Source organism: Bos grunniens, chromosome 5 (genome assembly GCF_055505025.1).
Source record: "Bos grunniens cultivar Pamir isolate PY7600 chromosome 5, Bosgru_T2T1.0, whole genome shotgun sequence".
Lineage (NCBI taxonomy): Eukaryota > Metazoa > Chordata > Mammalia > Artiodactyla > Bovidae > Bos > Bos grunniens.
Genome location: NC_141169.1, coordinates 104,106,350 through 104,132,867, shown reverse-complemented (window position 1 = coordinate 104,132,867; position 26,518 = coordinate 104,106,350). Strand labels below are relative to the sequence as shown.

The window sequence follows — 26,518 nt, the reverse complement described above, 5'->3', positions numbered from 1 at the left end:
CTAGAAAAGTCTCTCTCTCCAATTTTTCCTTTAAAACATTTGTATAAATGCAAACTTTGGAGGAACACTTAGCCATGCACTGACAAGTCAAAGGTGGAGGTAATAAAACTTGAATTTCTGTGTTTTATGTTAAGAGAATATAAAGTTTATATCTGATGGCTTCAATAATATAAGAGAATTGCATTTGGGGGCTTATTTGGAGTAAGTGGACAAATTTAAGTTTTGAAGAAGGTGGAAAAGGTTTTATAGTAGCTGGGAGGAAGGTGAATGGCAATGGGAGTTGATGAAGGTAACTGTGAGGTTCTCTGAGCAGCACTGAGGGGCCAGGTATGGTGTGAAGGATGCTACACATGTCTAAGGACACAGGATGTGTACACAGCAAGAGGCCAGACAAGGATATGTCTTTACTATATTTAATATCTTTACTCCCATCGGCCTTCTATTTAATAATTTTCTTGGAATTATCACACACTTATTCTTCCATGTAAATTTTAAAATCAATAGAAAATGAAAAAGATATACTATATCTCAGAAGTCTCTGTCCTGGTATGTATAAGACTTTATTGAGTATTCAGCATATATTTGAATATTTCACATGTATCAGGGTATACAAAACAGAATACAAGAAATACTTTTTTCTTGTTCTTTCTAAATTTTTGATCTCATAGAATTAATATAACAATATCAATAACCTCATATATGCAGATGACACCACCCTAATAGCAGAAAGTAAAGAGGAATAGAGGAGAGCCTCTTGATGAAAGTGGAAGAGAAGAGTGAAAAAGCTGGCTTGAAATTCCACATTCAAAAAACTAATATCATGGCATCCAGTCCCATCACTTCATGGCTAAGAGATGAGGAAAAAATGGAAACAGCAATAGACTTATTTTCTTGGGCTCCAGAATCACTGCAGACTGTGACTGCAGCCATGAAATTAAAAGACGCTTGCTCCTTGGAAGAAAAGCTATGACAAACCTGCACAGCATATTAAAAAGCAGAGACATTACTTTGTGACAAATGTCCATATAGTCAAAGCTATGTTTATTTTTCCGGTAGTTATGTATGGACGTGAGAGTTGGATCATAAAGAAGGCTGAGCGCTGAAGAATTGATGTTTTTGAACTGTGGTGCTGGAGAAGACTCTGGAGAGTCCCTTGGATAGCAAGGAGATCAAATCAGTCAATCCTAAAGGAAATCAACCCTGAATAACTCATTGGAAGGATGTATGCTGAAGCTAAAGCTCCAATACTTTGGCCACATGATAAGAAGAAATGACTCATTGGAAAAGACCCTGAGGCTGGGAAAGATTGAAGACCGGAGAAGAAGGGGACAACAGAGGATTAGATGGTTGGATGGCATCACTGACTCAATGGACATGAGTTTGAGTAAACTCAGGGAGATAGTGAAGACAGGGAAGCCTGGAGTGCTGCTGTCCATGGGGTCACAAAGAGTCAGACACGACTGAGTGACTGAGCAACAAAAACAACCAGTTAAATAAAAATGCTTTAATTAGAATGTGTAGCCTGTGACCAAACTCCCAGCCAGAGGAGGCTAGGGGTCCTAACCTGGGCCTCTCTGGGGAGATGGAAGTGGATAAATAATAAAAGGCAAGCAGATCATCCTCTCCCTCATCATTCATTCTTATATCAGTGGTCAAGCTAATCCTTCAATTCTTTAATTTCTGTGGTGTCTTTTCTGTCCTCTCCTGCTCTCTATAGTAGATTTTTATTCTGTTACATCATTCTTTTTGAGACTTCAAAGTTCACATACTTATGCAATCAGAGTCCTTTACCAGGACAAATTCCACCATTACCTACATAACCATGAGCACACTCAGAAACCAGGCAAATTATTTTAAAAATTGTTCTTTATGATTTTCAGGTTTTTTTTTTCCCCATTGGATTACCTTTTCTCTGTCCAAATATGGTCCCTGAAGCATGAAATCATGATCATGAGTCTTTTCTTTGGTCTCTCTCTCATACTCCATCCACTCCCCATTTAACCTACCACTCACCCCACCTCACTCCCTACAAAAGTTCTTCCCTTTTGGAGTATCCTTTCCATCTATTTGTAGCTCTTAAGATCATTTCTTCTTTTCTGCATTGGGGGAATTGGGAAAGGGTAGGAGTGTTAGGTGGCAAATGGGAGCAGCCCAGGTGATAAAAGGTGTTAAAATCTTGTTGAACAAGTATTTGGTTTCCAAATCTATGTTTCGTCACTACTGAGGCTTTTGCAATTTAGAAATCTCTAAAATATATATGGCTTGCTTGCTCTCTGCTATCTTCCTCTCACTCTCCTTTTTCGTAGCTTGCTGGCTTCTTATCTCAGAAATCCAAATAGGAAAGGAATATGCAGTAGGCATATAGATAGGGTTAGAATACATTAAACTCTCATCACTCCTTCACATTTGCTAAGAATTCATGTCTAGGATGAAGTAATCAACTAACTCAGTTGTCTTGCATAATCCCACTGAGACTTCACTTTCTCTCAGGTGTGTTCATAAATCCTAGGTTTTTAAGAAAGATGGCTAGCATCATTCCCTTCCTCTCCTATGACTCTCTGAGCTTTCATCATTTCCAAACTTATCTGTGAACAACTTCTTTCACAATTAGGTTACCTAATTGTGACCTAATGCCTGCACTCAGATCCAGCCCACATGATGTTCCCATCCCCAGTGACTTGAATATTGGCTCAGAGAAACGTGCCCAAAATTCTAGCCCCAGAAATTTCAGGATGACATTCTAAACTTCTCTGACTCTTAGGCCTCTGACCTCTCGAATCCCATGATCTTCTTTCACTCTCAGTTAGTTCAGCTATGCACTCAAGTTTGAATGTCTACCGCTGTGCGGTTTCTTTGGGCCTTTGTAGTTTCTAGGCCCCCAGATAAGAATTAACATTCCTAACCACTATATATTCTCGGGATTCAGCCATTCCGAACTGACCCTGCAATCCTTCTGGTTATCTCTTCAGAAACTCGCTCATGGAAATGCAATTTGACAATAACAGTCAAATTTTCTCTTCTTATCCCCTTTTATACCACTGCTGGAAAATGTTTTCCCACCATTGCCTGTGAGGTGTTGTTTCCAATTGTCAAGGCAGTTTCATGAACAGTCACTGGGTTTGTTCTTTGTTTCTCTTAGGATTTTTGCGTCTGGCTGGAGGGGATGGACCCTGCTCAGGGCGAGTAGAAGTGCATTCTGGAGAAGCCTGGATCCCAGTGTCTGATGGAAACTTCACACTCCCCACTGCCCAGGTCATCTGTGCAGAGCTGGGGTGTGGCAAGGCTGTGTCTGTCCTGGGACATGTGCCCTTCAGAGAGTCCAATGCCCGGGTCTGGGCTGAAGAGTTCAGGTGTGAGGGAGAGGAGCCTGAGCTCCGGGTCTGCCCCAGAGTGCCCTGTCCAGGGGGCACTTGTCACCACAGTGGAGCTGTTCAGGTTGTCTGTTCAGGTGAGATGCACGTCAGGATTTAGCCTCTGTGTACCCTCACTTCAAGCTAAAAAAGAAATACGATTTTTCTGAAATCCTGTCTGTTTCTATCAGTGTACACAGATGTCCGGCTCATGACAAATGGCTCCTCTCAGTGTGAGGGGCAGGTGGAGATGAACATTTTTGGACAATGGAGAGCGCTCTGTGCCTCCCACTGGAGTCTGGCCAATGCCAATGTTGTCTGTCGTCAGCTCGGCTGTGGAGTCGCCATCTCCACCCCAAACAGAGCAGAAGGAAGTGATCAACTCTGGAAAGCCCGATTTCACTGCTCAGGGACTGAGTCCTTCCTGTGGAAATGCCCTGTGACTACCCTGGGTGTTCCTGACTGTTCCCATGGCAACACGGCCTCTGTGATGTGCTCAGGTAAGAGAGGGAAGGTCTGCTATACTTAGGATGCTCCTGGAGTGAAATTTCCCCAGAGCAGAGAGTAAGGGAAAACAGGCTTAAAAAGAAAGATATTCTGTAGTGAAATGTTTAATCTTGTTACTGAACTCGAGTTTCAGCTGCTCACTACTCAAGAATCCAACAGTGAGAGACAAGTGTGGGGCAAAATTAAAGACAGCTTTATTGAGGAAACCAGCAGTTCTGGGGAGACAGAGGACTAGTGTACCAAAGAACCAGCTCCTCCTTGCTAATCAGGAGTGCACAGGTGGAAGCAGGGGACAGGTTACCTGCAGAGTAGCACAGCTAGCTCTGACAATCATCTTGAAATAGGTCTGGTCAGTGTCACCTTTATTGTTTGAATTACAGTTAATCATCAGTTCTAGTGTTGGTTTATTCCCATTTCCTTGAGGCTGATCTTGGAATTGTGTAAGATGAAGATTATGAACTTCCCTGTTGGCTCAGATGGTAAAGAACCTGCTTGCAATGCAAGAGTCTAGGGTTTGATCCCTGGGTTGGAAAGATCCCCTGGAGAAGGAACTGGCTCCCCACTAGTCTGGTCATCAGACTAGTGGGGAGCCAGTTATTTATTGCTACCACCTGTTTGGGATTTCAGTATCTGCAAAATAGCTCAAAAGATATGGCTTAGAATGTTATCTATAGCCCCTGAGAAGGAACTAAAGGTCCTTGACTTTGTTTAGGGTTAAACTATTATTATTTTGTACTATTTGACTGTTTTCCTTTGTTTCTGATTTTTTTTCATTTCTGTGATCAAATTTACTCTTTAGCTAGGTTTTTTTACAAACAGAGGCAGGTGGAGGACATGAGGGTGGTCTGTCCTGAGAAGGCTCTGTAAGGTCCTGCTCCATAGCATTCTCATTGTTCACTCATTTTTTTCAGGGGAAAGAGGTGCTAAGAAATGCTAAGAAGTGCTATGTCAGGGAAAGAGACGCCTAGACGAATATTTTTTATGAAACATTATTATTTAAGGATAAAAATAGAGAACAAAGTACAAACAATAAGTGTATACCTAGATCATGTTCTCCGACCCAGATCTACAAAGAGAACATTCACAGCACCACAGAATCACTATCGCCTCCCAATAGCTGTGTCCTCCACTCCAGGGAAGGCTGCTTACCTAAGACTTGTACTGCCATAGAATATTTTCTCAGTTTTTGAACTTTATGTAAAATCATACAGTATGTTTTCTTTTGTGTCTAATTTCTTTGACTCCAAACTGTGTTTGAGATTCACTCATAATGCTGTTTATGGCAACATTTCATTCACTTTTATTATTATAGAGTATTCCTTTGAAAGATCACATGACCATGCATTGAACCATTCAACTAATGGCAGAGATTTGAGTTTATTTCCAGTTCTTGACTATTACAAATACAATGGTGCAAATTACCATAATGATGACTTTTGGTAAAAGTATTTATTATGACTTTTGTGTGTTTAATTCTTGGTCTTATATTTTTATTTTCTTAATGGTATGCTGTACTTCAATGAGCCAAGTTACTCATCTTTGGTTTGACTTATCAACTTTTTTTTCTGTACATGCAGTGCCTTTTCAGTCAGTCAGTTCGGTTCAATCACTGTCATGTCTGACTCTGCAACCCCATGGACTACAGCATGCCAAGCTTTTCTGTCCTTCACCATCTCCTGGAGCTTGCTCAAGCTCATATCCATTGAGTCGGTGAAACCATCCAGTCATCTGATTCTCTGTCGTCCCCTTCTCCTCCTGCCTTCAATCTTTCTCAGCTTCAGGGTCTTTTCCAATGAGTCAGTTCTTCCCATCATGTGGCCAAAGTATTGGAGCTTCAGCTTCAGCATCAGTTTTTCCAATGAATATTCAGGACTGATTTCCTTTAGGATAGACTGATTGGACCTCCTTGCCATCCAAGGGACTGTCAAGAGTCTTCTCCAACACCACAGTTCAAAAGCATCAATTATTCAGCATTCAGCTTTCTTTATGGTCCAACTCTCACATCCATACATGATTACTGGAAAAATCATAGCTTTGACTAGATGGGCCTTTGTCAGTAATGTCTCTGCTTTTTAATATGTTGACTAGGTTGGTCATAGCTTTTCTTCCAAGCAGCAAGCATCTTTTAATTTCATGGCTGTAGACATAATCTGCAGTGATTTTGGAGCCCAAGAAAATAAAGTCTGTCCCTGTTTCCCCATCTTTTTGCCATAAAATGATGGGACCAGATGTCATGATATTAGTTTTTTGAATGTTGAGTTTTAAACCAACATTTTCACTCTCCTCTTTCAGTTTCATGATGTATGGCAAAATCAATACAATATTGTAAAGTAAAAAAAAAAATAACAATAATAAAAAAATTAAAAAATAAATTAAAAAAGAGGCTTTTTAATTTCTGCTCACTTTCTGCCATAAAGGTGGTGTCATCTGCGTATCTGAGGTTATTGATATTTCTCCCAGAAATCTTGACTCCAGTTTGTGCTTCATCCAGCCCAGCATTTTGCATGATGTACTCTGCATATAAATTAAATAAGCAGAGTGACAATATACAGCCTTGACGTACTTCTGTCTCAGTTTTGAGCTAGTCCATTGATCCAGTCCCTAGAACTCCTTATATTCTTTTTAAATGAACTTTGTCTACTCCAAAATTACAAAAATGTTTTCTGAGAGTATCTCACAGAAGTGTAATTACTTTTTTTTTTTTGCATATAATTGTACATTGCTTCTAGGATTGACATCTGTGTAGGATAAGGGTCAAATATCCTGTTTTCATATGGGTATCCAGTTGACTCAAAATCTTTTTCTGAAAAGACTATTCCCCACTGCAGTGCCACCTTTGTGATAAGCGAAAGGGCACATATGTCTGAATACAGTTTTTATACTCTCTATTCTGTTCCACTGTATCCTTTGTCTCTCCTTGCACCTGTACCACATTTTCTTTTTCTTTTTTTTTAAATTTTATCCGTCGGCCGCACCGAGTCCCGCGGCGCGGCTATAGCACCACCGCAGGTTTCAGTTAGCTTCCCGCAGCTCGCGCAGGCATACGGACTGCAAACGCGTCCAAGCTCCACATTTTCTTAATTATTGTAATTTTATAGTAAGTCTTGAACCTTCCCTGGTGTCTCAGAGAGTAAAGAATCTTCCTGCAAGGCGGGAGACCTGGGCTTGATCCCTGGGTTGGGAAGATCTCCTGGAGAAGGGCATGACAACCCACTCCAGTATTCTTGCCTGGAGAATCCCCGTGGACAGAGGAGCCTGGTGGTCTATAGTCTATTGGGTCACAAAGAGTTGAACATGACTGATTGACTAAGCACACATAGTAAGTCTGGGTAACTTTAATTTAAAGAAGTTATGTTGTTGCTTTTCTTGCCAACTGCTTTGGTCAGTCTTGGTTTTTGTATTTTGTACACATTTTCGAGCTGAAGCTCCAATACTTTGGCCACCTGATGCAAAGAGCTGACTCACTAGAAAAGACCCTGATACTAGGAAAGACTGAAGGCAGGAGGAGAAGGGGATGACAGAGGATGAGATGGATGGATGGCATCACTGACTCAAAAGACATGAGTTTGAGCAAGCTCCAGGAGTTGGTGATGGACAGGGAAGCCTGGTGTGCTGCAGTCCTTGGGGTCACAAAGAGTCAGACACGACTAAGTGACTGAACAACAGCAACATACATTTTGAATCAGCTTGTCATGTTTCAGACAAACAAAAGCACAAGGGAATTTGATTGAGGTTAGATTTAATCTGTATGTAAATTTGAGAATGACTGACTTTGACAACACTGAGTTTCCCAATTCACTGACAAAATATATCCTTTCATTCAGTTAGGTCTTGAATTTCTCTCAGATGTTTTGCACATCTTTAACTAGGTTTTCTCCTAGGCACTTTATGGGTTTGATGTTATTAGTATTTCCTTTAGTGAAGGTTTTCTAGGAATGAATTGTCTATGAACTTTACCTGGATTTCCCAAATGTTAGATTAGCATTTTGCTTTAATCCTTCTTTCTTTCTTTTCTCTCTCTCTCTCTTGCTCTTGCTTTCCCTTTCTCTCCTTATTTGTTCCCCTCCTGCCCTGTTTTTCCCTGAGTATGTAAAATCTTTCTGGATTAGGTTCAGACATGATGCTCCTTTATCCTTCCCTCCTAACAACAACAAAAGTACTTCTGGGAATTTCCTTACATAACCACAGTTCAGTCAGACCTTTAGAGATGTCAGTCCCAGATGACATCTAAATGCAACCACATGAGAAACCCCAAAGATAGAACTGCCAAGTTGAATCTTTCCCGAATTACTGACCCGAGAAATCATAAGCAAAATTAAAAACTAAATTCCTTCAACTACTAAGTTTGGGGGGAAACTTTGTTATACAGTATTGTTAACCAGGCACTTACCATGTAAACAGCTTTTCTATATAGAGGAATATTTATCCTCTCATCTTCCATTTTATTATTTCTACTTTATATTAATCTAATGTGCTGATAGATTCATTCTCTAGTTCTTAATTTCAGCTGTTAACTTTTTCAGCTGTAGAAGTTTCATTTGTTTTTGTTATCATTTCTCTGCCAAGACACACATCTTGTTAATTAATTCTTTGAGGACTTTAATCATGGCTATTTAAATTCTCTGTCAGACTATAAAACTCTTAGAGGAAAACATAGGCAGAAGATTCTTTGACATAAATTGCAACAAGATCTTTTTTGACCAACCTTCTGGAGTAAAGAAAATAAAAGCAAAAATAAAGAAATAGGACCCGATTAAACTTAAAAGGTTTTGCATAGCAAAGGAAACCATAAACAGAACAAAAAGACAACTCTCAGAATGGGAGAAAATATTTGCAAATGAAGTAATTAACAAGGGATTAATCTTCAAAATACACAAACAACTCAATATCAACAAACCAAACAATCCAATGAAAAGATGGGGAAAAGACCTAAATAGACATTTTTTCCAGACATACAGATGGCTAACAAATACAACATCACTAACTATTAGAGAGATGCAAGTCAAAACTACAGGCAGGTAACACTTTACACCAGTTAGAATGTCTAATATTAAAAAAACCCACAAATAAATGCTGGAGAGGATGTGCAGAAAAGGGAGTCCTCCTACCTATGAGTATGTAAATTGGTACAACTACTGTGGGTTGCCATGCCCTCCTGCAGGGGACATTCCAACCCAAGGATCAAAGCCAGGTCTCCCGCATTGCAGGCGGATTCTTTACTGTCTGAGCCACCAGACTCAGAAGCCCTACACTATTGATACTAAGTACAAAATAGATATTGCTTGGAGAATCCCATAGACATGGAGCCTGATGGGCTACAATCCAGAGTCAGACACTACTGAAGTGTCTTAGCATGCATGCACATATACATAGATAAATAATAACTTTTTTATAGCACAGGGAACTCTACTCAGTGTTCTGTGGTGACCTAAATAGGAAGTAAATCCAAGAAAGAGGGGATATATATATATATATATATAGATAGATAGATACATAGATAGATAGATATAAATAGATAGGTAGATAAATAGATAGATAGAGTTGTTGTTTAGTCACTGAGTTGTGTCTGACTCTTTTGTGACCTCATGGACTGCCATGCTCCTTTGTCCATAGGATTTCTCAGGCAAGAGTACTGGAGTGGATTACATTTTTTTCTCCAAAGGCTCTTCCCAACCCGGGAATGGAACCCCAGTCTCCTGTTTGGCAGGCAGGTTCTTCACCACTGAGTCACCTGGGAAGCCCACATGTATATGTGTAACTTACTAAATTTGCTGTACAGCAGAAGCTACCACAGCATTGTAAAGCAATTATACTCAAAAGTTAATAAATGAAATAAAATAAATTCTTTGTCAGGTAACTTTAAGAGCCAAATACCCTGGGAAATTTTTTAATGTTTGTTTTTGCTCTGGTTTTCCATGAGATCTCTTTTATATAAGTATTTTTAAATCACAAACATTGTAGATAAATAATTGTACAACTCCTTCAGAAAGGCTTTTTTTTGCTTCTTCTATTTAGGGGTAGATTAAGCTCAACATTCAGAAAACGAAGATCATGGCATCTGGTCCCATCACTTCATGGGAAATAGATGTGGAAACAGTGGAGACAGTGTCACAGTTTATTTTTGGGGGCTCCAAACCACGGAGAATGGTGATTGCAGACATGAAATTAAAAGACACTTACTCCTTGGAAGGAGGGTTGTTACCAACCTAGATAGCATATTCAAAAGCAGAGACATTACTTTGCCAACAAAGGTTCATCTAGTCAAAGTTATGGTTTTTCCAGTAGTCATGTATGGGTGTGAGATTTGGCCTGTGAAGAAAGCTGAGCACCAAAGAATTGATGCTTTTGAACTGTGGTGTTGGAGAAGACTCTTGAGAGTCCCTTGGACTGCAAGGAGATCCAACCAATCCATTCTGAAGGAGATCCAACCAATCCATTCTGAAGGAGATCAGTCCTGGGTGTTGTTTTAAGTATCGTGCCATTGTCAGGACCAGGGCTCTTCATGGAGAAAGGGAACACGAAGATTAATGTAACTTTGCCAGTATGTTCCAGCTTTCATCTCAGCTCCATCACTAGGTCATTATTTATTTTTTTCTTTTCAACTTTAAGTCCATTCTGAAGGAGATCAGTCCTGGGTGTTCTTTAGAAGGAATGATGCTAAAGCTGAAACTCCAGTACTTTGGCCACCTCTTGCGAAGAGTTGACTCATTGGAGAAGACTCTGATGCTGGGAGGGATTGGGGGCAAGAGGAGAAGGGGACGACAGAGGATGAGATGGCTGGATGGCATCACAGACTTGACGGACGTGAGTTTGAGTGAACTCTGGGAGTTGGTGAGGACAGGAAGGCCTGGCGTGCTGCAATTCATGGGGTCGCAAAGAGTCGGACACGACTAAGCGACTGAACTCAACTGAACTGAAGGATAGAACAACTTGTTTAACTCATTCTTAGGGCAAAGCTTGGCTTAAAACAGGAATCATGCCATTGTCAGGACCAGGGCTCTTCATGGAGAAAGGGAACACGAAGATTATGGTAACTTTACCAGTATGTTCCAGCTTTCATCTCAGCTCCATCCCTAGGTCATTATTTATTTTTTTTTTCTTTTGAACTTTTTACTTTGTATTGGGGTATAGCCAATTAACAATGTTGTTTTAGTTTCGGGAGAACAGCCAGGGACTTGGCCATACATATATATGTACCCATTTTACCCCAAACTTCCCTCCCCTCCTAAAATTATTTAGTTTAACTGACTTTCCTGTTCTTTAACCCTCCCAACCCTCTAATCATCACTGTTTCTTCAGGAAACCAGACCCAGGTGCTGCCCCAGTGCGACCACTTTGTGTCTGAACCAGCAGGATCTGCGGCCTCAGAGGAGAGGGCCCCCTACTGCTCAGGTGAGTGTCCCACAGGACAGAAGACCCTTCTCATTCCCTAGGTCAATGCCCCATTGTCCCATTTCTGTCTCCTCAGACAGCAGGCAGCTCCGCTTGGTGGACGGGGGCAGTCACTGTGCCGGGAGAGTGGAGATCCTTGACCAGGGCTCCTGGGGCACCATCTGTGATGACGGCTGGGACCTGGATGATGCCCGCGTGGTGTGCAGGCAGCTGGGCTGTGGAGAAGCCCTTAATGCCACGGGGTCTGCCCACTTTGGGGCAGGATCAGGGCCCATCTGGCTGGACGACCTGAACTGTGCTGGAAATGAGTCCCAGGTGTGGACGTGCCCTTCCCGGGGCTGGGGGCGGCACGACTGCAGACACAAGGAGGATGCCGGGGTCATCTGCTCAGGTCTGTGCTGCACACTGTCTACAGTTTGGGGGAGGGGTGGGGCCCAGGAGGACGGGGGTCTGAGCCCTGATGGAGAGATGCTGAAAGGACCAGAGAAGGAGGCTTCCTTCCATGAAGCCTGTCCAGCAGAGGTAAAGACGAGGTGCTTTCACTGCCTCCTGCAGCAGCTGAGATTCTGGTCCTTTCTTCTCAGTAGTGTTTCCTGGCAGAGTCTTTTGTCACAGTTTTTCTTGAAATCTGGGCTCACCCTTCTGGTACATATAGTAGAGACGTCTTAAAGCCACTGTGCTAGTTTTTGCTTGTTCTATAACAAATTGCTACATTGTTAATGGTTTAAAACAACATATTTATTTCCTTACACTTCTGTAGCATAGATGTCCAGCAGGGATCTCACTGGATCGTGATAAAAGTTTCAGCAGGGCCACATCACTTCTGAGCCTCTGGGAAAGAATCTGTTTCCTGTCTTTTCAAGCTTCTAGAAACCGCCTGCCTTCCTTCACTCATAACCCTATATGTTCATCATCAGACCAGCAATGCTCCACCTCTCTAACCATTATCCATATTCACATCTCCCTCTAACCAGAATGAGGAAAAGGATTCCACTTTAAAGGACAGTGAGTCTAAGAATGTGATTAGACTGTGCTCAGGTGGTTAATCTGCCGTATTTCAGGTTACTCTTAGCATCCAAAGGACCATACCGTAATCACATATGTAAAGTCCCTTTTGCCAAATAAGGAAACATAGACACGGGTTCCATGTAGACATCTGTGGGTCCATTACTCTATCTGCCTCCACATTGTCCACATCACACCCCTTTCATACACTCTTTTAGATGTTTTGTCAGGAAGCAGGAGTCAGCTCCCTCTCCCTGCAGGTGTCCTGGTTGGTCTTCCTCAGTTTATATTCACTACTTCATGGTGGTAGAAATATTTAGAAAGACAGACACAGATGGACAAAGTCAGATAAAAAGGAGACAGGTTTGACTCTGGTCATCTAGTGGATTTGCTTCCTCAGCTGGGTCAGAGATGAGTGTTCACAAGTTTGGGGAGAGAGGAAAACCCAGAGCTCTGAGTGGGTTTCTCACTGTGTCCTGTCTCCTCCCTTTCAATCTCAGAGTTCCTGGCCCTCAGGATGGTGAGCGAGGACCAAGAGTGTGCTGGGTGGCTGGAAGTTTTCTACAACGGGACCTGGGGCAGTGTCTGCCGCAGCCCCATGGAAGATATCACTGTGTCCGTGATCTGCAGACAGCTTGGATGTGGGGACAGTGGAAGTCTCAACACCTCTGTTGGTCTCAGGGAAGGTTCTAGACCCCAGTGGGTAGATTTAATTCAGTGTCGGAAAACGGATACCTCTCTCTGGCAGTGTCCTTCTGGCCCATGGAAATACAGTTCATGCTCTCCAAAGGAGGAAGCCTACATCTCATGTGCAGGTGACTTATGTCTGTTTCTGTGTCTTTCCCAACCCTGTAGGATGTTGTTAGTGAGATTTGATATATTAAAATCTAAGTGATGGGTTTAAATTGAGTTTATAAAATGAAGTTTGGATGGAGCTAATTTAATCTACATGTTCCAAACTTGCTTTATGAAAATTTTTAATTGATATAATTGATACAACATTATTTTTTTGCTGTGTACAACATAATGTTTATATATTTGTGTGTATTGATAAATGATCACTACAGTAAGTCTAGTTATATCTCTATCTATGGATCCATATATATAGATCCATATATATAGTTAAAAATTTTTCTTACATGATGAGAATGTTTAAGATGTATTTTCTTGCCCTCCTTCAAATAGACAATACAGTATTCACCATGCTGTATGTTATAGCTCTTCACCCATTAATTTTATAATTTAAATTTATACCTTTTGATTACCTTTGCCCTCACCAAATCCCCCACCTCTGGCAGCCACCAACTACTCAGCATCTCTAAACTTGCTTTTTGTTTTAATATGACACATATAAATGAGATTATATGGTATTTTTCTTTCTCTGTCTGATTTGTTTCACTTAGCCCTTGAGGTCCATCCATGTTGTTGAAACTGGCAAGATTTTCTTCTTTTTTATGGGTGGATATAAGTCTATACTACATTTTCTTTATCCATTCATCAGTGAAGACTTACATTGTTTGACTCACATATATTGCTATAAAATACTAAAAGGTAATACTGTTAAAGTGCTGCAGTCAATACGTCAGCAAATTTGGAAGATTCAGCAGTGGCCACTGGACTGGAGAAGGTCAGTTTTCGTTTCAATCTCAAAGAAGGGCAATGTCAATGAATGGTCAAACTACCTCACAATTGTGCTCATTTCACATGCTAGCAAGGTTATGCTCAAAGTCTTTCAAGCTAGGCTTGAGCAGTAAGTGAACTGAGAACTTCCGAGATGTACAAGCTGGGTTTAGAAAAGGCAGAGAAACCAGAGATCAAACTGCCAACATTTGTTGGATCATAGAGTAAGCCAGAGAATTCCAGAAAAACATCTGCTCATTGAGTACATAAAGCCTTTGACCATGTGGATCACAATGAACTGTGGAAAATTCTTAAAGAGATGAGAATACCAGGGCACCTTACCTGCCTCCTGAGAAACCTGTATGCAGATCAAAAAGCAGCCGTTGGAACTGGACATGAAAAAACCGACTGGTTCCAAATTGGGAAAAGAGTTCATCAAGGCTGTATATTGTCACCCTGTTTATTTAACTTATATGCAGAGACCATCATAGGAAATGCCAGGCTGGATGAATCACAATCTGGAATCAAGATTGCTGTGAGAAATATCAACAACCTCAGATATGCAGATGATACCACTCTAATGGCAGAAAGCAAAGAGGAACTAAAGAGCCTCTCATTGAGGGTGAAAGAGGAGAGTGAAAAAGCTGGCTTACAGCTCAACATCTAAAACCTAAGATCATTAGCACTTCATGGCAAAGGGGACAAAGTGGAAACAGTGACAGATTTTCTTTTCTTGGACTCCCAAATCACTGCTGATGGTGACTGCAGCCATGAGATTAAAAGAGGCTTGTTCCTCTGTGACAAAACTAGACAGAGTATTAAAAAGCAGAGACATCGCTTTGCTGACAAAGGTCCATATGGTCAAAGCTATATTTCTTCCAGTAGTCAAGTCTGGACATGAGAGTCGGGCTATAGAAGAAGCTAAAAAGAGTTGATGCTTTTGAATTGTGGTGCTTCAATGCCGCAATTGAATTGAGAGTTCTTTGTGCAGCAAGGAGATAAAACCAATCAATCCTAAAGGAAATCAACCCTGAATAGTCATTGGAAGGACTGATGCTGAAGCTGAAGCTCCAGTACTTAGGCCACCTGATGACAAGAGCTGACTCATTGGAAAAGAGCCTGATGCTGGGAAAGATTGAAGGCAAAAGAAGACGGGGGCCACAGAGGACGAGATAGTTAGATAGCATCACCAGTTCAGTGGACATGAATTTGAGCAACCTTTGGGAGTTAGTGAAGGACAGAGGAGCCTGGCATGCTGCAGTCCATGGGGTTACAAAGAGTCAGACACAACCTAGCAACTGAACATATGTTGCTGCAATGAACATTGGGTTTTCAAGTTAGTGTTTTTGTTTCCTTCAGATAAATACTCCAAAGTGAAATTCCTAAATCATATGGCAGTTCTATTTTTAATTTTTGATGCACCTCAATACTGTTTCCATAGGGGCTGCATCAACTTACATTCCCTCTAAGTGTGCAAAAGCTTTCCTGTCTCTTCACATTCTCCTCAACTCCTGTTATTTCTTCTTTTTGATAAAAGCCTTTCTAGAGGATATGAGGTCATATCTCATTGTGGTTTTGATTTGTATTTTCTGATGATTAATAGTGTTGAGCACGTTTTCATGTATCTATTGGCAAGTTGTATGTATTCTTTAAAAAAATGTCTGTTCAGGTTCTCTGCCCATTTTTAAAAAATCAGACTGTTTGTTTTTTGCTACTGAGTTGGAAGAGTTCCTTGTGTATTTTGGATAATAATCCTTACCAGAGATATAATATGCAAATATTTTCTCCAATTCCATTCGTTGCTTTTTCACTTTGTTGATGGTTTCCTTAATTGGGCAGAAGCTTTTTAGCCTTATGTCATCACAACTGCTTGTTTTTACTCTTGTTCCCTTTGCTTTTGGTGTCAGATCCAAAAAATCATCACAAAGACTGGTGTAAAGGATTTTATTTTCTGTTTTTTCTTGTAGAAATTTTATGGCTTCAGGACTTGTGATCAAATCTTTAATCTATTTTGAGTTAATTTTTGTGAATGGTGTAAGACAGTGGTCCAGTTTCATTTTTTGCATGTGGCTGTCCAGTGTTCCCAATGCCATTTACTGAAAAAACTGTCCTTTTCCCAGTGTATATTCTTGGCTTCTTTGTCAAAAATTAATTGACCATAGAAATGTGAGTTTATTTATGGACTCTCTGTTCTGTTCCATTGATCTCTGTGTTCCTTTTTATACCATCAACATACTGTTTTGATTAATACAGCTTTGTAATATAGTTTGAAATCAGGAAGCACGACACCTCTAGCTTTGTTATTCTTTCTCAAGATTGCTTTGGTATTGAGCGTCTTTTGTGGTTCCATGCAAATTTTAGGATTGTTTCTTCTGTATCTGTGAAAATTTCCATTGGAATTTTGATAAGGATTGCAGTGAATCTGTAGATGCTTTGGGTAGTATGGCCATATTAATAATATTAGATCTTCCAATCCATGAGCACAGAATATCTTTCCCTTTATTTGAGTCATCTTCAGTATCTTTCTTCAATGTGTTTATATTTTTCAGTGTGCAGGTCTTTCACCTCCTTGGTTAAATTTATTCCTAGATATTTTATTCATTTTCATGCAAATGTAAATAGAATTGTTTTCTCAGATTCTTTTATAGCAGTTTGTTGTTAGTGTAAAGAAATGCATATGATTTTTGTATACAGATTTTTCTTCTACAACTTTACTGAGTGTATTAGTTCTCATATTTTTGCTGAAGTCTTTAGTGTTTTCTACACATAATATCATGAGGGGGTTTCTTTCTTCATGACTCTGATGGTAAAGAATCTGTCTGCAATGCAAGAGACCCGGGTTCAGTCCCTGGGTCGGGAAGATCCCCTGGAGGAAGGAATGGCAACCCACTCCAGTATTCTTGCCTGGAGAATCCCAATGGACAGAGGAGCCTGGCAGGCTGCAGTCCTTGGGGTTGTGAAGAGTCAGACATGACTGAGTGACTAACACTTTCACTTTCCAATCTGCAAATAGTGTGAGTTTTGCCTCTTCCTTTCAGATTTGCATATCTTGATTTTCTTTTTATTGCCTGATGGATCTGGATAGGACTACCAAAACTAAGTTGAATAAAAGTGGTAAGAGTAGACATTTTTGTCTTGTGTCTAATTTCAGAGGAAAAGCTTTTGGTTTTTTATAGTCAAGTATTTTGTTACCTGTGTACTTTTCATATGGCATTAATTATGTTGAGATGCAATCCTTTTATACCTACTTTGTAAAAGAGTTTTTACTGTAAGTGGATATTGAATTTGTCAAACACTTTTTCTGCATCCTTTGAGGATATGATTTTTACCTTCATTTTGTTTATTTGGTGTATCACATTGATTAATTTGTGAATGTTGAACTATCCTTGTATCCTTGGAACAAATATCACTTGATCATGGTGTATGACTCTTGTAGTGTATTGTCAAATTCAGTTTTCTAATATTTTGTTGACGATTTTTGCACCTGTACTTGTCAGAGTATTAGCTCGTAATTTTCTTTTCTCATGGTGTCCTTATCTGGCTTTGGTATCAGACTGATGTTGGCTTCATAAAATGAATTTGGAAGTGATCTTTTCTTCTGTTTTTGGAAGAGTTTGAGAAGGCTCCGCCACTAAATACTGTTACATTGGGAACTGAGATTTCAGCAGTAAATTTTGAATGAAATAAATAAATGTTGGAGAAGGCGACAAATAGTTAAGCCATAGCACCTTATTCCTTCAACATTTCTCTCTCTGATTCTCTTTCTCCTTCCCTCCCCCTCCACATACACAAACACACACGCCCCGTTCAGGTACACCTTGAATGGTATGCTGGATGTTGCCTGAAACCCATAGCTGAGAGAATGTGGGATCAGATACTTCAAAAGCAGAGGCTCACTCCCTTCCTTGCCTCTCTTTGCTTATCTCTTTGTCTTTTTCATTTGAAGGCCAAAGAGGCATTAAACTATGAGACCTTTTATTGATGATGTTTTTCCTACAATTAAACCCTGTGAATTGAGAGGTGGTAAAGTCTTTGACCATGAAAATGAGCAACCTGCTCACAGAGGTCCTGCCATCGTTTTCTCAGAGGTTCTCTGCATAGAATGGGTAGGAGTTTTGATAGGATGATCTGGAAAGAATATATAAATATTGATAGTTTATGACAGGTACTATTTACCCTTCTGTTTTTTTGAATTTCTACTTCTCTCAGCTTCAATTCTTTTATATATATTTTCAGTCTTTTGTTTATTGTTTCTGCATCTTCTCAATACAAATTGTTCTCAGTAGGCATTTTTTAACTATTGCAAAAATTTCTGGCTTACTCAGTGTGTACATATATGTGTCCATATATCTTCTCAGAATTCTACTAAGTCTTTCCTGTATACTTTCTTTTTAAGAGACTCCTAACCAACACTATGGGCTTTTCTGGTGGCTCAGACAGCAAAGAAACTGCCTGCAGTGTGGGAGACCTGGGTTTGATCCCTGGGTAGGGAGGATCCAGTGGAGAAGTGAATAGCAATCCACTCCAGCATGTTTGTTTGGAAAATCCTATGGACAGAGGAGCCTGGTGGGCTGCAGTCCATAGGGTCGCAAAGAGTTGGACAAGACTGAGCGACTAACACACACACACACACACACATAACCAACACTACATTGTGGAGCAATTTCTTCCAATTAAAAATAAATTTAGAAAAGAGAGTTTCCTTTTACAACAGTAGTCTTCACTTGCCCACTTGTCACACTGAATAATAGGTAAGAGTAGTTTATAATCTATCTAATACTTTTCCATTAAAATTGTGTACATGAGATTTTGAATATAAATTGACTCTGTGCTTCTGGACTGATTATTTTTAATATGAACTATTATCATAGACTGTTACCATTAATTTATATTTGGTTTACTATTTCACTGATTAGTATGAATTTAAAAAAAGAAATTTTATTTCACTGAATTTTATTTGTCTATTCATTCATTTAATAAATGTTTATCAAGCCGCTATCTAGGTATTTCGAAATGGTTTTCCATAGATATTTGTTGAATGAGTGCATACAATGTGCAGGCACTCTCCTAATAGCAGAAACATGGCACATATAAGATATACAAGGTCCTTCTTCTAATGGAACTTTCATTCAGAGGGGTGTGTGTACATTCGTAGATGTCTATGTTTATATTTGCTGTGGGGTGTGAAGACTGATAAACAAGTAAATATTTAAAGTAATTTCAGCTGGTGATCAGATGCAGTGAATGTTTCATCCCAGGAGATAATGAGCCTGTGTTTTCACATGTCATTTGCACTGAGCCATGGACCTTAGATAATCTTATGTGGGGACAGGAACACCCTCAGCTATTCCTGATCCACTGTTTTCCTGTTGTGTGCAGGAAGAAGACCCAAGAGCTGTCCAACTGCTGCACCCTGCACAGGTACGTCAGCCTGCCACCTCCCCTGTGGCTCCCAGGGGCTCCTTCCTCCCACCAGGGGAGTCACAGGAGGGGCTGCTGCCTTTTCAGACAGAGAGAAGCTCCGGCTCAGGGGGGGAGACAGCAAGTGCTCAGGGCGGGTGGAGGTCTGGCACAGCGGCTCCTGGGGCACCGTGTGCGATGACTCCTGGAGCCTGGCAGAGGCTGAGGTGGTGTGTCAGCAGCTGGGCTGTGGCCAGGCCCTAGAAGCCGTGCAGTCTGCAGCATTTGGCCCTGGAAATGGGAGCATCTGGCTAGACGAGGTGCGGTGTGGGGGCCGGGAGTCTTCCCTGTGGGACTGTGCTGCGGAGTCCTGGGGGCAGAGTGACTGCAAGCACGAGGAGGATGCTGGTGTGAGGTGCTCTGGTGAGTGAGGGACTCGGGGTCCACCCTGGGTGAGCTGGGGCACTGCGGGGGCACTGGGCTGGGCCAGGCGTGGTGGGGAGTTTGTATTTAGACAGTGTCCAGGTCCTGGGGCTCTGATCTAGGACAGGGGAGCTGGGAGGACGAGACACTGGTGTTGTGGAGACTGAGGTCTGATTTCAGGCTCAGGAGGGAAAAATGGGTTTGCCCTACTTTCTGGCCAATTCTTCTTCCCCACACTACTGTTTTTCTCTTTAGGTGTAAGGACAACAGTGCCCACGACTACAGCAGGTACTGTGATCCATCCACAGGCAGGAGAGAATACTCAAATACTGGGGATCTGTTCTGTGGGCTCTCTGACAACTCAGAAGAGGAAAGAGTCTGAGGAGCCGTGGCTGTTGGGGAGGAGCCAGGGCATTATACTGGAGAAATCCCCTGCCTTGATGTCCAGGGTCAAATATTCTCATGACCCGGGTCCAAGAAAGTCTGGTTTCCATGTTGTAGAATCTAAGAATCTCCCACCTGCCTTGAGTGTTGCTCCTCATCAGAGAGGTGCAGGTCCCTGGACTGTTTGATGCTCTGTATCCTGAAGCCCAAGGAGAAGGGATGAGCTGGGTCCTCAGAGGCTGTCTCGGCAGGGCAGCTCCCTGACAATCCCCATCTCTGCCTCGGGGCCACACTGGCTAGGGTGGAGTTGACTTGTCTCAGGACGAGACCTAGGGGAACCCTGACACTGTCTGAGGCTGAGACACCATTGTCCGGAGCTCCTGAACATGCTGATACAGAGATATCTCTGTGTTCAAGACTACCTCCAGCCCTTTTTCCTGTTCTCATTAGGGACCAGAACAACCTCAAATTCTCTCCCTGGCATCTTCTCCCTGCCTGGGATCCTCTGCCTTATCCTGGGGGCCCTTCTGTTCCTGGTCCTCGTCATCCTGATGACTCAGCTGCTCAGATGGAGAGCAGAGCGCAGAGGTGGGCTGCAGGGGGAACTGGGGACCAGGGAGAGTGTGTGGAGGCAGGAGATGGGGCAGGTATGAAGAGGGGAACCTGGGCCAAGTACTGTTCTGAGTTGCAGACTCCATGTGCTCCGTGCTGAGCTCTAAGGGCTGAGTAGAAAGAGGTTCTTAGGACTGGGGTGTGAACTCTCATAAGTCATGGCCTCTTCTGTGAGACCAGACAGAGTTGGCACTGAGCTGTAATCAGGGTCAGACGAGGGGAGAAGGTGCTGACATGATGCATGGGGTAGGAGATGATGCTGAGGTCCTGGCAGCCCCCATGTGAGCACCAGGGAGATGAAGGTGGGCTGGCTGGATCAGGGTATCTGGGAAAGCTTCTCTGACCTGCTGGGGGATCTCTCAGCCTTATCCAGCTATGAAGATGCTCTTGCTGAAGCTGTGTATGAGGAGCTCGATTACCTTCTGACCCAGAAGGAAGGTCTGGGCAGCCCAGGTGAGTGTCTCTGTCTGCCCTCCTGGGATCTCTGGTTGTCACCACCCACTGGCTGTGCATATCTTCTCAGCATCTGCAGACCCCATGTGTGCCCCAGGCTCACAGAGATGGCTCCTCCAAAGAGGCAGGATGGCCTCTCAGAGCCCCGTGACCTCCCAGCCTGTCTACACTGCAGAAGCCAGGCCTGTCCCTTCTCAGCCTTAACACACGTCCCGTGGGTGTGGGGAGGAAAAATTCTGTGTGTTGTGTGATGTTTTTCTCCACATGAGGCTTCCCGTCAGATTTCTCACTGACTAAACTGCCGTATTCCACCAGGGATGGTGAGGACAACAGTGACTACAGATCCAGTCCAGGAAATAGAGGTGGACCTGCCTCGGCTGGGTCTGGGGAGGACAGTTTCCCTCATAGAGAGGAGATTTAAGGGGAATGGTTTTCCTTTGATGGACCAGAGGCATCCCTTGTGTCCAGATGGGGTTCGTCCTTCTCCTTCTCTGGCTGTTCTGTGATGTGTCATGTCGGGGCTGGTCTCTCTGTGTCCAGAATCACCACAGGCACACAATGTTTTAAAAAAATAACATCCATAAAGCACAATTTTTCAAAGTACTTTAGCAATGCTCAGTGGTGGAAGAGTTGCTTTGAGATATGTAGTTTGCACTAGAAAATATTGAGATATGTAAAATCATGTTTTGGCTTACGGATACATCAAAATGAAACATGGTCTTAGAGAAAAAAGTCTTTTGAAACAAGGAGTGACTGGTGCCTCTATTCAGAAACTCAGAAACTCTGGGTCAGAAGGTATCTTAGGTATTCCCCAGACCATCTCACTTACTGTGGTTTCATCCACTCCCTTGTCTGTTCTTGGAACCCCCAGATCAGAGGACTGATGTCCCTGCTGAAAATTACGATGATGCTGAAGAAGTACCAGTGCCTGGAACTCCTTCTGCCTCTCAGGGGAATGAGGAGGAAGTGCCCCCAGAGAAGGAGGATGGGGTGAGGTCCTCTCAGACAGGTGAGTGGGGTCAGTTGATCTCTTGCAATCTTTCTATCTAAAAAGAGTGAATTTGTGCTCCTCAATGCCCAGCCTCTCTAGAGATCCAAAATATAAGTAATCTCATATATTTGGTAGCATCATCTTGACCATATGCCATATTTAATGCTATCAGACTCCTTGCAAGGAGTGAGGAAATCACTCTGCTTTTGGCATTTATGTCTCCATAATGTGACATAAACTTATCACTTTGTGATATACTTGCATGAAGATTTATAGATTATGGAATTTCCTGGTGGTTCAGAGGTTAGGATTCTGCACTTTCACTGCTAGGGCCTAGGTTCAACCCTGGTCAAGGAACTAAGATCCCACAAGCATGTGTCATGGCCGAAAGAGAAACTTATCGATTAATTGAGCATACCCCACTCCAGTACTCTTGCCTGGAAAATCCCATGGATGTAGGAGACTGGTAGGCTGCAGTCCATGGGGTCGCTAAGAGTCAGACATGACTTAGTGACTTTACTTTCACTTTTCACTTTGATGCATCGGAGAAGGAAATGGCAACCCACTCCAGTGTTCTTGCCTGGAGAATCCCAGGGACTGGGGAGCCTGGTGGGCTGTCGTCGATGGGGTCACACAGAGTCGGACACGAGTGAAGTGACTTAGCAGTAGCAGCAATAAAAGAAAGCTAAGCGCTGAAGAATTGATGCTTTTGAACTGTAGTGTTGGAGAAGACTCTTCAGAGACCCTTGGATGGCAAGGAGATCAACCCAGACAATTTAAAGGAATTCAATCTTGAATATTCATTGTTAGGACTGAGCCGAAGTAGAAGCTCCAATACCTTAGCCACCTGATGCGAAGAACTGACTCTTTTGAAAAGACCCTGATGCTGGGAAAGATAGAAGGCAGGAGGAGAGGGAGATGACAGAGGATGAAGTGGTTGGATGGCATCACCGACTCGATGGATATGAATTTGAGCAAGCTCTGGGTGTTGGTGATAGACAGGGAAGCCTGGCATGCTGCAGTCCATGGGATCACAGAGAGTCAGGCATGAGTGAGTGACGGATCTGAACTAAACCAAATTCAAAGATGGAACAAGTGTTTTAATAATATCTTTTCACTGTCACATACATGAAGGCAAACCATTCAATATCACAGTAATCCAGGTCTATGCCGAATCAGTAATGCTGAAGAAGCTGAAGTTGCCATTCTATGAAGACCTACATGACCTTTTAGAACTATCACCTAAAAAAGATGTCCTTTTGATTATAAGGGACTGGAATGCAAAAGTAGGAAGTCAAGAGATACCTGGAGTAACAGCCAAATTTGGCCATGGAGTACAAAATGAGGCAAGGCAAAGGCTAATAGGGTTTTGCCAAGAGAATGAACCGGTCATAACAAACACCCTCTTCCAACAACACAAGAGAGAACTCTACACGTGGACATCATCAGATGGTCAGTACTGAAATCAGATTAATTATATTCTTTGCAGTCAAAGATGGAGATGCTCTGTACTGTCAGCAAAATAAGACCGGGAGCTGACTGTGGCTCAGATCATGAACTCCTTATTGCCAAATTCAGACTTAAATTGAAGAAAGTAGAGAAACCCACTAGACTATTCAGGTATGACCTAAATCAAATTCCTTATGATTACACAGTAGAAGTGACAAATAGATTCAGGGGATTATGTCTGATAGGCAGAGTGCCTGATGAATTATGGATGGAAGTTTGTGACATTGTACAGGAGGCAGGGATCAAGACCATCCAAAGAAAAAGAAATGTAAAAAGGCAAAATGGTTGTCTGAGGAGGCCTTACAAATAGCTGAAAAAAGATGACAAGTGAAACCAAAGGAGAAAAGGAAAGATATCTCCATTTGATTCCAAAGAATAGCAAGGAGAGATAAGAAAGCCTTCCTCACTGATCAATGCAAAGAAACATAGGAAAACAATGGAATGGGAAAGACTAGAGATCTGGTCAAGAAAATTAAAGACACAAAGGGAATATTTCATGCAAAGATGGGTACAATAAAGGACAGAAATGTTATGGACCTAACAGAAGCAGAAGATATTAAGAAGAGGTGGCAAGAACACACAGAAGAACTATAAAAAAAAAAACCTTATGACCCAGATAATCACAATGGTGTGATCACTCACCTAGAGCCAGATATCCTGGAATGTGAAGTCAAGTGGGCCTTAGGAAGCATCACTCTGAACAAAGCTAATGGAGGTGATGGAACACCAGTTGAGCTCTTTCAAATCCTAAAAGATGATGCTGTGAGAGTGCTGCACTCAATATGCCAGTAAATTTGGAAAACTTAGCAGTGGCCACAGGACTGGAAAAGGTTGGTTTTCATTCCAATCTCAAACAAAGGCAATGCCAAAGAATGTTCAAACTACCACACAATTGCACTCATCTCACACGCTAGGAAAGTAATGCTCAAAATTCTCCAAGCCAGGCTTCAACAGGACATGAACCATGAAATTCTAGATGTTCAAGCTGGACTTAGAAAAGGCAGAGGAACCGGAGATCAAATTGCCAAAATTCGCTGGATCATCGAAAAAGCAAGAGAGTTCCAGAGAAACATCTATTTCTGCCTTATTAACTATGCCAAAGCCTTTGACTGTGTGTATCATAATAAACTGATATTTCAGTAGCTGCAAGAAGACCCTCATTCTCTAGAAAAGAGTATTTCTCCATCTGAGGGCCTGTGTAGTTTCTGGGGAGGAGATATCTCTGGCTGCACCTGTGATACTATTTGTGGACATTTGGGAACAGGAGTCAAGTCAACTAAGAGCAGACTTGGGTTGTGAGTGAGGAATTCAGATTTTTCCTGTCTCCAGTCTCCCTCTTATTGTGAATTTGCATCTATCACCTGTGAAAGGAGAACATTTAAATTCCTTTTTATGATTCTTATCGTTGCTGGGCATCTCCTTGGTATTGTGTTGCCTGGAAGCAGGTCTCCCAGAGCTCCTGAGCACGGGTCTCCTGTGATGCAGGATTTCCCCATGCACTGAAGCCCAGGAGACCACATGAACTGGATCTGAGAGGACAGCTGGGATCCATCCTCACTGGAACTCATGTGAAATAGCCTGAGCCTCCCTCCCCACACCTGGGTCCCAGGGATGCTTTGTCATAAGCACTTGCTTGACTCCCTTCCACCAGAGGGTTCTGTCCCATCCTCATGTCTCAGTTCTAATCAAACTTCTCTTTTCTACTTCAGGCTCTTATTTGAACTTCTCCAGAGAGGCAGCTGATCCTGGGGAAGGAGAAGAGAGCCTCTGGCTTTTCCAGGGGAAGAACGAGGATGCTGGGTACGATGATGTTGAACTCAGTGCCCTGGGAACATCCCCAGTGACTTTCTGTGATGCTGTATTAACTAGGAGATGAAGCCTCAGATATTCTAATTGCCTGTATTTCAATAGAGTAGTGCTGACCTGTAATTGTGCCATATGAAAATTGCTCAAAATGAAATATTCTAAATAAATTAACTTTTTGCTGTGCTGTTAACTTAGCAAGCTCCATGTCAAACGCTTTTAGAGGATTGGTCCTCAAATGCCATCTTTCTTGAAGGAAATGCAAGTGAGTGAGCTGACCTGCTTTCTCATCTGTCTTAGAGGCTAATGAGAGCATGCTCACAAGTGCTCCAGGTCACTCTTATTTCGAAAAGGATGTAAACTTGGTCTACATTCTTACACTCCTTCCTAACAAGATGAACTCATGGGGGAAAAAAAAAAAAAAAAACAGTTCTAAACACCTCTGAGATGTCACATCACCAGTTTGTAACTTGTTCTTGGACACCAACCTGGGTGTGAGTTTCAAAGTGGAAGGTTGGCTGGTGGAAGAGAATGGATACAGCTTTCCTTATCCTGCCTCAATATTCACAGGCCAATTAAAAATCTAACTGAACATAACTACCTCTTCCTTTTTCATCTCTCATTTATTCCTTTAGTGGATACAGACACCTCTTTGCTCATATCCCATGTCTGTTTGATTATCCAATCCTTATAAATCCATTCTTTCTTCTCCATCTCTTCTTACTATTTGTTTAGGATGCTGCTATTTCTTCTCTCTTCAAGGATCTCTCCTTCTAAGTGAATTATATCAGTTCATATATGTCTTCAAGTTGATGGAAGGCAAATTGGTGCTCACCCACACCCTGTATTCAGATGGGACAAGAGGGCAAGAAAGTGGAGACCTAGGCAGAGGGGATCCAGAAAAATGGATGTATATAGAAAGATCAGGAACATTTGGCTATTTATATTTCAGAGATATGGATGGAGGCATCTGACATGACTGATCTCTTAGAGGAAAAATTTCAGACCAAGGGGATTCTTTGAAAACATCTGTGTTTCAGATGTTTCAAGATTGCCTAAGCAGTGTCAG

The 26,518-nt window shown here is 42.0% G+C and overlaps 1 protein-coding gene across 2 annotated transcripts in view; it reads left to right on the top strand.

The window, feature by feature from the left end:
- The window catches only part of LOC147372845 (antigen WC1.1-like), a 51,736-nt gene extending 26,094 nt beyond the window's left edge, over positions 1-25,642 (top strand). Inside the window, exons 9-20 of one of the 2 annotated variants that reach the window (XM_086402099.1) lie at positions 3,140-3,448; positions 3,542-3,850; positions 11,157-11,249; positions 11,326-11,640; positions 12,755-13,069; positions 19,254-19,295; positions 19,383-19,697; positions 19,953-19,985; positions 20,532-20,669; positions 21,057-21,146; positions 22,018-22,155; positions 25,356-25,642. In XM_086402099.1, the coding sequence (XP_086258225.1) occupies positions 3,140-3,448; positions 3,542-3,850; positions 11,157-11,249; positions 11,326-11,640; positions 12,755-13,069; positions 19,254-19,295; positions 19,383-19,697; positions 19,953-19,985; positions 20,532-20,669; positions 21,057-21,146; positions 22,018-22,155; positions 25,356-25,522 (2,264 nt within the window). In that variant the 3' untranslated portion in view covers positions 25,523-25,642. Of the gene's footprint in view, positions 1-3,139; positions 3,449-3,541; positions 3,851-11,156; positions 11,250-11,325; positions 11,641-12,754; positions 13,070-19,253; positions 19,698-19,952; positions 19,986-20,531; positions 20,670-21,056; positions 21,147-22,017; positions 22,156-25,355 lie in introns of both variants that reach the window. The other variant, XM_086402098.1, reaches the window with a different exon arrangement.
- Positions 25,643-26,518: the final 876 nt, after the last annotated feature.